Source organism: Quercus lobata, chromosome 8, assembly GCF_001633185.2.
Source record: "Quercus lobata isolate SW786 chromosome 8, ValleyOak3.0 Primary Assembly, whole genome shotgun sequence".
NCBI classification, from domain to species: domain Eukaryota; kingdom Viridiplantae; phylum Streptophyta; class Magnoliopsida; order Fagales; family Fagaceae; genus Quercus; species Quercus lobata.
The window spans coordinates 33,926,878-33,941,024 of NC_044911.1; the positions used below are offsets into that span (position 1 = coordinate 33,926,878).

The following is a 14,147-nucleotide window of genomic DNA, read 5'->3' on the forward strand; positions in this document are numbered from 1 at the left end:
CTTGAAAACCCCATCTGTCATCCATTTATCTAGGAGCACATCTAGCTCCTTTGGTGTACATGGCAATGGTGAAGGGGTCTCGTATTCCCTCCCATTCGCCTTCATTTTCCTTTTGCCAATTGATACCACCATGGCCTAATGAGTGGACCTCCGTTCTTTGGGCCTGTTAGAGTTTGGCCTTACTGATTGGGCGGTCTTCCTAGATTTCTGCAGTAACTGTGTGAATTAGGAGATTTCTAAATTCTACAAAACAACTCTGTATTCCATAATCATGTTACCCATACACATTTCCACTAATGTCTTTTCCTCACAATGATCATAACAATCAAGAGTTATGTCTCTGAATCTCTTGATGTATTCCATCAAGTCCTCGCCGCTTCTTTGCTTGATCGCTTGCAAAGTTACAAGCGTTACTGTCTCTTTTCCATGAAAGTACTTAGTGCAAAACATATCTACCATGTCGTCCCAAGGCAAGATTGACCCTGGTTTCAAACCGGTGTACCAAGTATACATGCAATCACATAGGGATTTAGAAAACTCCCGGAGACACAAGTCCTTATCTGCCGTGTAGGGGCTAAGGGTATCAATAAACTTGCTCACATGTTCGATAGCACTTCCCCTTCTGCCATCGTCTTATGCGAAGGTTCGTGGTTCATATCTCTCAGGATATGGTTTGCTAAGTATTCTCAGTGGGTAAGGAGGCCTTCGTGCATAAAATCTTTCCTTTGGCGCTTTGGCCCTTTCCTACTTTAGAAGCACGACAACTTTGGCCATGGTAATGAACTGCTGCTTTGCATTTTGCGGACCACCCCCACATGGGTTTCTTCCTTGTTTGTCGTATGCACTAGGTCATGCTGGCTTCCTTTTTCTTTTGTCTTGTCCGCCTTCATCTGGCAGCTCTTCCATTATCTACTGCTGGGAATGCTACACGGATTACAGCACTGCGATGAAAAGATGGCATTATTAGCAGGAACTCTTTGCTGCAGTTGTGGTCCAGGCCTCGCTCCGTTAACATCTTCCACCTGGTTGGGCTAGTGCTGGTGGGGCATTGCTAGTCTTGATTCTACCTACGAAGGCACGACGCTCATGTTCCGCGTTGTTTTCGATCTTGGAGGCATAACTTGTGAGGGCTTTATCTACCATCCCTTTTTTTTTTCCCAACTCCCCAATGAAGTCACCAATTTAAATGTGGTGGGCCGTTTTTATATCCTGGGCTGGACTGCTTCTGTCGTGCTGTGGCCTAATGATTCTGGGGTAAGAGAGTCGGGATTGGCTTAAGGGCCGTGCTGTGGCCCAATGATTCTAGGGTAGGAGAGTTGGGATTGGCTTAATTGAAACCCACCTTAAGCCAGCTTGTGTGCAAGCTAGAACCTCTAGCAGGGATCTGGGTCATGTGCCCACGAAGGGTATACTGTCACAAAAATGTTATAGTAAGAGAAAAGAAATAATACAGCAGGACAACTAATATTTTAACTAAGGTGCTCACTATTGATAAAAGATAATTCTTAAACAATCTTGCGAAAAGGGAAATACGATAACGTAAGTATGGCAGGAATGAATAAGCAACAAAGAAAATAATGTTAGCACTTAACAATTATGATAAAAGAAGACAGGGGGTTATTCTGCTAAACTTGGCTCCTTGGTAGATTTAAGTCCAAGAAGGGAACCAATCCCCAATGTGGGTAACCTCACATGAAATCCTACCATAGAAATTGCTTACTTTGGAAAATGGACCTAAGTGGCTTAATCTCAAACTCTTAGCTTGCTAGAGAATGGGCTATTGAGAGGGAGAGAAGTGGGTAGCCTATTGGTGCATTCTTCTCACTCTTTTTTACTTCTTTTTCCTTTCCGTTATCCTACTTCTTTGTTTTCTCTATTTTCTTCTTCTGTTTTCAGTGTTTTTCCTTACTATTTTCCCTCTCGTTCTTGTTGTTCCTTACTGTGTACGGTTGAGGCATTTTTATATTGCTTGCCATGATAAGATTTACAATTTTACCCTTCAACTACTTTTGGCCTATTGTAGGTGTCCTTCCCGAACTGCCCACTGGCTTGCTAGCTGCCTAGCCACCACCACTACCTTGTGTTGGCTGCACCACGTTCTATTACTAGACAAAGGAAGTTTTGTTTTATTTTCTAGCATTCTGTGGCATTCCCATCCGGATAAGGGATGGGTATTCTCTATTACTAACTCCTATAACATGCATTTAGTGATTCTAGCTCATATTTGCCTCTTTTGAGTGGTATTTCATCTCAACAAGACATTTCCCCCACAAAAGCTTAAGTGGGAACCCCAAAATAAGCTTCCCCCTTCTCCCCACCACCAGACCACACCTTCTCTTACCTCTGACCGATGGCCCACCTCCCCTGTATTAGCTGGGTTCAAGTAGGTGGTGCCTGAGCCTTATGCGTGCTCTACTCCCATGTGAGTCCATTGCTTGTCTGGTGCTTATGCGTTTGCTATTGCCTGTGGGTTTGTCTGGTCTTGCTGTGTGTTCTACTGTTTGTTTAACTTTTAGTGGCGTGGGCGAGTCATTGGGTCCTCATTCTTTGCATCTCGTTTCTTCTTTAGGCTGGGTATTGCTTGGATATGAGCTGACTGGTACTCCTACCACACCACTGCATTGTTCCTGCTATGATATCGTTTAACTTTTCATTCGCTGGGCTTCCTCTGAGCCTGCCATATCAGTTGCATATATTATTCCTTCCCTTAGTTTTCGTTGTCCAATATTCCTAGTGGGTCAATTCTTATATCATCTTGGGCTTCCTTGGCCCATTCTATTCCTTTGAGCATCCTTGACCCATCTCATTCTTTCTTGCTCCTTACATTCCCATAGGCTTTTACTAAACTTTTTGGGCTTCCTCGGCCCAATTACCATATCCTTTACTTTTGGGTTTATTAGCCTTCGAGCCAATCCCATTTACTAATCCCTTTCTTTGGCCTCCTCTGGCCCATCTTTACTTGCTTTCTACTTCTTATGATTCTCATGGGCTTACCACTTCATTCATTGGGGCTCCCTTGAGCCCATTTGCTTTCATTGGGGTCTTTTTACTATTTTGTAGGTCTGTGGACCATTATTCCTGTCATTCAGGTTTAATGGTTTTTTTCTTTACTTTGCTAATTCTTCTTTCTTCACCTCTTTTCATATTGTTGGACTTCTTCTATTATTGGACCCTTTTGCCAAAATGGTTGTCAACAGGGATATTATTGTCCTTTCAAAAAAAGATTGTTATGTGTGTGAATTATTGTGAGTCATGTGTCTATATATATATATTTAAATAAAATGGCCTAATCTAAGTTAGATATCACATCAACATTTCGTTAGTCATGTAGGACATAAATGAACGGATATAGATAGAATGGCGAAAAGTAAACGTTTTATCAAGTTTAGGGACGAAAAACAAACTTTTGATAGTTTAAGGATGAAAAACAAATTTTTATGAAAGTTTAGGGATGAAAATAATAATTTACCAAAAAAAAAAAAAACCTTTAATCTCTCTCTTGCCCCTTTTACCATGAAAATTTTCATTTGGTTTTCTTTGGCTGGAAAGTGAATAAATCACTCATATTAGCATTCAAAAATGCAACCAAAACATACTGAATTCATTTTTCAATTATTCAATTTGTATTTATTCTCATACCTGTTACTTTCCTTTTGTGTTTGATTTTCTCATCACACGGAATAACTTTTTGATTTGGTCGATGAATTTTCCTTAAAAGGTTTTGGTCTTTCTCACCGTATATGTTTGATGGTCTTCCTTTTTATTTATTTATTTATTTTTTAAATTTTATTATGGGACAGGTCTTTCTTTATTAAGAAATTTTAATGTTTATTTGGTAATCATAAGTATCAATAGTTTTGTCTTAATAGTGTTAAAGACATTTCTTTTATTGATTTATTATAAGATGCGTTGGAACAAAAAAAAGAAAAAAAAAGAAAAGAAAAAGAAGCACAATCAAGATAAATTTGTGACCTATTGTGGGTTACTGTTAGCTCAATTGATAAAGTTTTTGATGACTGAATAAGAGATCTGTGGTTCAATCATTTTCTACACTAAAAACCAATTAATGTTTTGATCTGATGATAAAAAACTATCTTCAGACAGCATAGATTAAAAATCTCTAAAAAAAAAAAAAAAAAAAAAATTTGTGAGTCATAATTCTTTTCGTTTATCTAGAGTCTAGACAAGCTAGGTTTGTTTTTATAAGGAAAAAGATAAGGGTTAAAAAAATAAAACTGAAAAGGCTACTTAGTACATGGAATAGTTCAATTACTGGTAATTTTGAAGTTATTCACGGATTAATCATTAATTTTTATATTGCATTGGAATTAAGATAATTTTACCTTCTTTCTTTTGTTCAAAAAGGATAATTTTTTATCATGAACGGGAAATTGAAAAAATGAGATAATTATACATGACTCTAGAAGGATAGAAATTGGATTTATAAGTTGCTTTTGTAAGTTTTTTTCTTTTTTTTGTTCATAGCATTGTTATATATTCATTCCAAATTATAATTATATTTTGAATTTGGTCATCTGTGGTAGATCATAAAAATTACCAAGTGATATCACATTTGCATAAATTAAAGCATTTTATTAACTGGGAGGTCAAAGAGGACCATGTTAGTAGTCCTCCTGATGGACCTAATAATTTCTCATCTTTCTCCCCTTTCATAAAGTAATTCACCATATTCACGGGGTATGAGTCCACTACTAACATTACACTTTTGCTTACCAATAATTATTTGGAGAATGCTAAAGCCATATCAAATGTTTATAAAATAGTTCGCATCTGTAGCATTACTCTTTTATTTCTTTCCCTTTCTTTTAACGCAATTCTCAAGTCTTGTCAACTAGAATTAATTTTTAAATGCTCATAATTATTGTTTTTATTGCATCTTTTGTATATGTCAAACCAATGTTATTAAAAAACAATAATTATGAGCATTCAAAAATTAATTCTAGAGGGCAAGCCTTGGGAATTGTGTTAAAAGGAAGGGGAAAGAAATAAGAAAATGAATGACATCATATCCAACGAATGTAGGGAGTTAATTTATGAAAGGGGAGAAAGATGAGTAATTATGAGGTCTATTAAGAGGACTATTAAAGTGATTCTCTTGGTTAATAAAATAAGGAAAATGCTAATAAGTGTTTTTAGGGCACTTGTTAACAATCTAATTAAAGAAAGCTTTTATAGGAAAAGAAAAAAAAAATTAATGTTTTGATAATTTTTTTTATTTGTCATAAAAGTGATGTCAAAATTTTCCTAAAATGGATCCTCCCGGTGAACTTCTTAATTTCTTGAGAAGAGAGTTTGGGAACTAATTAGTTTAGCTAAATTCCTAATCTATCACATCTTCCATTAGGCACATTGACTAGGTTCTAAGAAGTTTGCGTATAAAAGGTAATTTCTTTATCTAGGGTGTTAGTGTATGACTTAGTTTTGTGGGGTATAATATACAGCTTGAATTCTATATAAGTATGGTATAGTATATAGCTTGACTTTTTTATAAGTAATGTAATTATATTGATTTATTATTGTTATTATTATTATTATTTAAAAATGTGCATTCTTTTACTCTATATCTGTATTTATTTATTATTTTTTTGAGAAACATATCTGTATTTAATTAAGAGGGGAATAACGGTAAGGAATTTTTTATTACCATATCAATGGAAACTAACTTTTTATTTTTTATTTTTTTATTTTGGCTGTTTGTTAAGTTAGCAATTTTCGTTTAAGAGATAATGATAATGACTAAATTGACATCACATTGAAATATTAGAAATCAAATTAAAATATGGTATAAAGAATAGATATTAATTATGTTGTTAAAAAGAAAAAAAAAAAAAAAAACTGTCCAACCTAAGACTCGAATTTTCGGATTGGGTAAGATTTCAGCTAGGCAAACCCAATTTTTATTAGGTCGAGTTGCCGTTTGCTGTAAACTCAACCTGACCTGAGCAAATATCACTCCTATTATTATTATTATTATTATGGACCAAGTCCAATTATTATTATTATTATTATGGACCAAGTCCAATTATAGTCGTCTAGGTTGGGGGATAAAACACAAAATTGTACTGTACTCTGTACTCACAACATGTGTTTTTTAATATTAAAAATAATAATATTGAAAATGAAGTGCGGTATTGTTGGCTGGAAATGTTAGTCGGTGTTCCTTATTGAGGAAAATGAGCCACGTGGATTTGCTGATTTTGGACTCATCTAAACGATCCAGATCCAGGGGCTTGGATGGACCCAACCCAATGACTTTGCACATGGGAAGAGGGCATTGGCATTCGCAACCTGTGTGCTTTACGTTACACGTTGTACCCCGACTTTACTTTTTTTAACTTCCCTTTAAATTGTGGAAGCAAAAATACTTCTTTATTGCTCTACTATGTGGCGGAACCAGATGAAAGATGTCTAATCAAACAAACATTCTAACGGCTTAACAAGCCGATTTTTGGCTCCTTCTTAGAATAAATTATAAATTATAATTCTAAAATTTCACAGTACTTAGATTTTATATTTTAAAATTTGAAATTTAACACCTTAAATTTGAGGTGTTTGAATTTTATATCCTGACATTTTAGAATTTAGATTTTACTTTCTAAAATTTGAGGATGTTTTAGGAAGAGTTAAGCTTATAAATATATATCAATTATTAAAATTTATGTCCAAAGTTATTTTTAAATACCAAAAATGCAAGAGGGAGAGAGGATTTTTGAAAAGTCAAGGGCCCCCCTAGACTTCCTTCTTTCCACCTCTGCGTACAACTTTTTAAAACCTCTCATTTTCAAAGTATAAGTTTATATACTTTTAACAAAAAACTAAATAAGTTAATGTCAAACGCATACTAGGGCTACGTTTGATACATTAAAAGAGGATTATACTAGGAATTGTAATTTTTATTATTGGAAATAAAATGTATTGTAATGAAATAACTATACATTTTCATAAGTTTGGTTGTGAGATGTAATATTAGAATAAAACTTAAGATATATTTTAGGAAATATCTTACTCATAAAATTATATTTCCTAAAAAATAATATTCTTTATATTTAAGAGAGAGATTAGTTAGTTTTTGATATTTTTTATTTTCATAATTGTTATGTGTATGTAGAAAGTTTGTTTATTTGGAAATATATTAATTATAGAAATTATACACATACTATGGAATAATTATTTCAACTTTTTAAGAAAGGAATGATTATTTACTGTAACAAAAATATAATCAAATTATTGTATAATTAAACCATATGAATAACTATTATATTACCGTGCGTATTACAATCTACTAAACATACCCTAAGTGGTTGTTTGGGATGCACATATAAGTCAACTTGTTACTTATTTTTTCTACTATTTGTAGGCCTCATGTTTAGTTATTTTACTTTTTTTTTTTTTTTAACTATTTGTAGATAACGTGAGCCATCTACTTATTTTATTTAATTTGTATATTTTATCTACAGTAGTTGTTTCTAAACGGACATTAATTCATTGACAATTTCGGACTAAGTCTCCTCAATTCATTGATTTTTTTTTTTTTTTTTTTTTTTTAACTTGGTATTTTGAGTTTAAGTGGCTGTTCTTTAAATAGTGCAAGCAAAAAAATTTCTTTTTTGCTCTACTAAAATCTCCTTAATTCATTGACAATTTTTTTAAAAAAAAATTACCATGAGTTTAAGTTGTTGCCTTTTAAATTGTGCAAGTAAAAAGATTTCTTTAATGCTCTACTAAGTCTCCTTAATTCATTGACAATTTTTTTTTAAATTCCGTACCTTGAGTTTAAGTTTCTGCCCTTTAAATTGTGCAAGCAAAAATATTTTTTTATTGCTCTACTAAAGTCTCCTTATGGCCTGTTTGGATAGAGGGGGAATGAGGGAGAGTGGAGGGGAGTAGAGTAGAGTTAGCTAAAAATAAGCTAATTTATTGTTAAATATACTCTACTTCCCCTCCCTCCCTTCAATCCAAACATACCATTAGTTCTTTAAAAAATAATTTTTATTTTTATTTTTTATATTTAACTTCGTGCCTTGAGTTTAAGTTGCTGCCCTTTAAATTGTGCAAGGAAAATTATTTATTTATTACTCTACTTAGACTCCTTAATTCATAGGCATTTATTTTTGAAACTTTGTACCTTGAGTTTAAGTTGGTGCCCTTTAAATTGTGAAAGAAAAAATATTTCTTTATTTCTCTACTAAAGTCCCCTTAATTCATTGACAAATACATTTTTTTTTGTAAACTTCGTATCTTAAGTTTAAGTTGGTGCCCTTTAAATTGTGCAAGCAAAAAGATTCCTTTATTGCTCTACTTAAGTCTACTTAATTCATTTTCACATACTTTTTTTTTTTAAACTTCGTACCTTGAGTTAAGTTGGTGCCCAAATACTTTTTTTTTTTTTTGGGTGAAACTTTGTACCTTGAGTTTAAGTTGCTGCCCTTTAAATTGTGCAAACAAAAAGATTTATTTATTACTCTACTAAAGTTTCATTAAATCATTGACAAATACCATTTTTTTTTTTTTTTGAAACTTTGTACCTTACTGAGTTTAAGTAGCTGCCCTTAAAATTGTGCAAGCAAACAGATTTCTTTATTACTCTACCAAGTCTCCTAAATTCATTGACAATTATTTTTTTAAACTTTGTACCTTGAGTTTAATTTGATATCCTTTTAATTGTGGGTTTGACTTATCTCCAGTACTTTGTTAGAAAAGTACTTTGAGATAAACCAAATCTTTAAATTGTATATTAAAAAAAGATTTCTTTATTGCTCTAGTAAGAGTAATGTTCTGTTACCACCGCACACTCTTGGTGCGATGGTCACTTCACAAGTATAAATGCTTGTGGGGTGTGGGGGGCAAGGGCCGTGATTCAAGTCTCCAGGAGGGAATTTCACACACATATACACTTAAATTAAGCTAGAGTAGAATTCTATCTTATATATATATAAAAAAAAGTAACGTTCTGTTTGTTCCAATAGAAACACTTATGTAAAGATAGTTTTTTTATATTTTTCTATGTTAGGTAGTATCATAAAAAATGGATTAAAGGAAAATTATCTTATAACTTCCCTTACTTAGCTTGGGATTAGATAGATTTGTTTTTCATTGAAATTTTCTAGAAAACAACTTTATCTCACACAAAACTAAATAAAGGAAGTTAAAATATAATTTTTCAACTCATTTCAAGATTACTAACAAATAAGAAAATGAGATAGTTAAGAAAAAAAAAGCTTTTTTGAAAAATTAAGGAGACTTTTTAAAAAACTCTCATTTTCCTTAATTCATTGACAATTTTATTTTTTGAAATTTTGTACCTTGAGTTTAAGTTGCTATCATGTTCCTTCCAAAAAAAAAAAAATGTTGCTATAAATTGTGCAATTAAAAATATTTCTTTATTACTCCACTAAAGCCTCCTTAATTCATGGACAAATGCTTTTTTATTTTTTATTTTAAACTTCGCAACTAGATCCTAGAGTCTAAGTTGCTCTCCAACACCTACCTCAACAAGACACGTTTTCTCCTCTCTTTCTCTCTCTCTCTCTCTATCTTTGCAACCAGCAAACCAATATCATCAAGATTATGACTTGACTAATTTTTATTAATATACCACCATTTGGACGGCTCTGATTGGCAAAAGGTTAGACTCTACTGCTTGTCAAGACCTACCCCATATGTTTCTTTCCCACCCTTGGAGAAGTAACAAACTTATACGACTTCAAGATTTTCGTCTTGCTTTCGCCGTTGATTGCGCTAGTCAAATGAAATTACTAAAGTTCCTATGCTTCACCCTTATTATATTCTACTTTTCATAAGAAAGCTTAAAGAACCTTAGTTCCAAGGTAGCAACAACCATCCCCAACAAAACCATTTCCTTTCCTATTCTCCTTAGTAAACATGCTGTTTGTTCAATCACCCTCCAAAAACCAACCATCTCGTTTCATAAACCTCGTTATTGTCTCATCTTCTGTATGTGTAATCTATCTTCTTGTGTCACTACTCCTCACATGTTCTTCAAACTTGTTACATACATATTCTTCATCATCTGAACATGTTCATGCACCAACCTCTCTCGAGCATATTGTGTTTGGGATTGCCTCTAACCAGAAATCTTGGACTAAGAGGAAGGAGTATGTTCGGCTTTGGTGGAAACCTCGCCAAATGAGAGGATGCGTGTTCCTTGAAAGCCCTCCACCTGATCATGAACCTGCCAACAATGATACTTCTCTTCCACCGGTTTGCATCTCTGAAGACACTTCACGATTTCGGTACACTTACAGGAATGGCCTCAGGTCAGCGATTCGCGTGGCACGTGTTGTTTCCGAGACTGTGGCACTCAATCATTCTGATGTGCGTTGGTATGTGTTTGGGGATGATGACACGGTTTTCTTTCCAGACAATTTGGTAAAGACTCTCTCAAAGTATGATCATGGCCTCTGGTACTACATTGGGACTCACTCTGAGATTTTCGAGCAGAACAGGTTTTTTGGATTTGGAATGGCTTTTGGAGGGGCAGGTTTTGCTATAAGTTACCCCTTGGCAAAAATTCTGGCAAAGGTTTTCGATTCTTGTATAGAACGGTATCCACATCTCTATGGAAGTGATTCAAGGGTCTACACTTGCTTGGCAGAGCTTGGAGTTACTTTGACACATGAGCCAGGTTTCCATCAGGTATATATCAATTTGTTAAACTCTGACACAAGGTTTGCAAATCTTATCACATTTTGGCAGTTATAAATTAACAGTTAAGTTCATCAGCAATTTTCCTTTATAATCTAAAATTAATAATTTTTTTTCATTATGGTTTGTGAAATTTAAGGTTGATGTGCGGGGCGATTTGTTTGGTCTATTAGCTGCACATCCAGTTACACCCTTGGTATCCCTGCATCACTTGGATCACCTAGACCCTATCTTCCCAAAAATGACAACCACTAAAGCTCTAAAACATTTATTTGAAGCTGCGAATGTTGATTCCCAGAGAATCTTACAACAATCAATTTGCTATGATAGATGGTTTTCATGGACCGTTTCTGTTTCATGGGGTTATGCTGTTCAAATATTCCCAAACCATATATTTTTGCCAGACGTTCTCCATGTGCAACAAACATTCCAGCCGTGGAAAAAAGGAAGCCCTTTGGCAGAAGCCTATACATTTAATGCAAGACAACTTCATTCTGACCCTTGTAGAAGACCTACCATTTTCTTTTTTGATGGTATATCTTCCAATAGGGATGGAATCAAGAGCAATTACAAGAAGTCTTTTGTAAATTGCTCACATGACATGGCTTCACCAAGGAAAGTGCAAGAGATCAGAGTGCTCTCACATAAGTTAGACCTTGATATTAAACAGGTATTTGCTAATCAGGTTTTGTACATAAGAAGTTCAATTATTTATACATGCTTGGAGTCCCATGAAATAATTGTCATTACTGATTTCTGATACGTATTCTCTTTGTAATTCAGTTGCAGGCTCCAAGAAGGCATTGTTGTGATGTGTTACCTTCTTCTGCTGGTGAAGTTATGGAAGTTGCAATTAGAGAATGCAAAGACGAGGAGTTAATTTACATGCATCCATAATAGTGTTCAACACAATGTAGGTTACTCCTATGATTTGGCATTATTGTTCCAGATGGACAGCAGATAGTAGTAGAGGCATCATTAACCATAGATCATTATCACAGATAATAGGAAAGTCACTGGCCTAAGCCATATATATACAATTTGAATATTGATCACTGTATAGTTTAGTGAGCTCGTTTCATGTTCGGTTCAGAGAGCTATCGTCCTTGAGAATTTCTCATTGTTGTTGGCTTTCTCGAATGTAAGACTATCAGAAGACCGGCAAAGCAGAGAGCCAAAAATTTCTGATTACAGGAGATCCAAGGAGAAATTTGGGAATTTTTTTGCTAGCAATGATCCATTCTTTGGTTACTTTGAGGAGCTCAACAACAATCCAAATTTAATCTTACCAATATTGGGAGGTTGATATTATAGCAATGTAATGAAATTTATGTATTACTCAAAAGAAAATTCAGTATATTTAGTTTACATGAATAGAACAATTTACAATGCACCTTGTAGGCGAATATTTGCCACTTCTGGAGAAGTGGCTAACATTGACACATTTGTTGCCTACAATGTACACTTTGCATTGTACTATTCATGTAAACTAATAATTATCTTTTTAGTTTTAGGAAATAAACATTCTAGTAGACTGCAAAATCAAGATTTTAAAATAAAAACAAAAGAAAAATATTGCAGTGATTCGATTGACTCTAATTATTTGCAAAGCGAGGTTTATTGACCCTCTGTTCTGAAACCCCTTCTTATTCTTCTTTTTACTTTTATTTTTATGGGGCTACAATGAGCCCAAATCCAAAGGAAAGTTCAAAATCAAGTGGAACCTTGAGAGAGGCAAAATCTAGACCAAATGTATTGGCTAGTAAGATCCCAATAGCTAAGGCAAAAGTATAAGGGTTTTTTTTTTGCAGAAATGACCAATAGCCCCAAATTTAATACGATTAGGCAAATATATTGGCCGGTAAATTATCCAATAATTATTTAGAGCGTCACAGTTAGTTGTTTTTATTTATTTATTTTTAATGGAAAGAGTGTCACAGTGCCCTAAACATGTTCATAATTAATTATTCCATTACAATCAAACTTATGAACATGTTTAATTATTCCATTACAACATATTTTATTTTTAGTAATAAAGTTACCATTCATGTCGTAATTTTCACTCAATTTACCAAACGAACTCTAGGAACAATTGGAAAATTAATGTTAATAGCCAAATGTTGAGACCCTGACTTCTCTCTCTCTCTCTCTCTCATTTACTTCAACAACTATAGCAATTACCCTAATCACTATCACAGTAAGTAATAAATCCTTAGAATTTAATAATATTGTAATCCTTATCTTGTGTTGTTATTATTATTAATTAATATATTCTCATTAACTTTTGTTATTATTATCACATCATCTATTTTTTTAATTGTCATCATCAAATAATAATAATAAGGAAAAATTTAATGGATGTCCTAAAGTACAGGTTTAGGAAATATTTTTAGAAACTTTTATGAAATTATGAGAAGAGATAAAAAAAGAAAAAGAAAAAGTAACTGATTATTTGACATTTTTAAAAATATTTTCCTTAAAAGTGGTATAAAAATTTATCTAAAATGACCAATTAACAAATGTTCTAACTCCTAAGTAAGCATTAAAGTGGTTAAATCTATGATTTGTCAAGGTAGGATCACTCCAATAGCAATTACCCTAATCACTCTAACTTCACTTTTTATCTCTCTCTCTCTCTCTCTCTCTCTCATTTAATTACTTTGACAACTATAGCAATTACCCTAATCACTATCATAATAAATAATAAATCCTCATAATTTAATAATATTGTAATCCTTATCTTGTGTTGTCATTATTATTATTATTATTATTAATATATTCTTGTTAATTTTTGTTATTGTTATCATCATCATCTATTTTTTTAATTGTCATCATTAAATAATAATAAGGAAAAAGTTAATGGATGTCCTAAAGTACAGGTTTAGAAAATGAATAATGCTAGAGATACAAACTATTTTGCAAATTTTTTTACAAATTGCTGATTTGATGAATGATTATTGGTAAATGAAAAAAATGATATTAATTGTGGGCCTAATGAAAACCAATAAGAAGTTGGCCATATCAATATTTTGTAAAAATATTATAAAATAGTTTGTGTCTGTAGCATTATTCTTAGGAAATATTTTTAGAAACTTTTATGAAATTATGAGAAGAGGAAAAAAAAAAAAAAAAGGTAACTGATTATTTGACATTTTTTATATAAATATTTTCCATAAAAGTGGTATGAAAATTTATCTAAAATGACCAATTAACAAATGTCCTAACTCCTAAGTAAGCATTAAAGTGGTTAAATATGTGATTTGTCAAGGTAGGATCACTCCAATAGCTGGCCTTTGAAGGAATGCCTTGGCACATGAGTTTAATGGGCCAACCCCATCCATTATGTAAATCTACAAGTAATCTATAAATATATATATATATATATACATATATATATATATACATACATATATATATATATATATACATACATATATATATATATATATATTAATAAGCAA

At 32.9% G+C, this 14,147-nt stretch overlaps 1 protein-coding gene across 1 annotated transcript; it reads left to right on the plus strand.

Moving 5' to 3' along the window:
- The first annotated feature begins 9,725 nt into the window (after positions 1-9,725).
- LOC115957389 lies at positions 9,726-12,270 on the plus strand. Its single transcript, XM_031075617.1, has 3 exons — positions 9,726-10,677; positions 10,826-11,356; positions 11,470-12,270. The coding sequence occupies exons 1-3, from the start codon at positions 9,904-9,906 to the stop codon at positions 11,581-11,583; spliced, it is 1,419 nt and encodes a 472-aa protein (XP_030931477.1). The 5' UTR covers positions 9,726-9,903; the 3' UTR covers positions 11,584-12,270.
- The last annotated feature ends 1,877 nt before the right edge of the window (positions 12,271-14,147 follow it).

Bases quoted from the DNA above. Each gene is read 5' to 3' on its own strand.
- LOC115957389 (XM_031075617.1), top strand. From the start codon at position 9,904: ATGCTGTTTGTTCAATCACCCTCCAAAAACCAACCATCTCGTTTCATA. The intron at 10,678-10,825 runs GTATATATCAAT...GTGAAATTTAAG, and splicing joins ATGAGCCAGGTTTCCATCAG to GTTGATGTGCGGGGCGATTT. The intron at 11,357-11,469 runs GTATTTGCTAAT...TTTGTAATTCAG, and splicing joins TAGACCTTGATATTAAACAG to TTGCAGGCTCCAAGAAGGCA.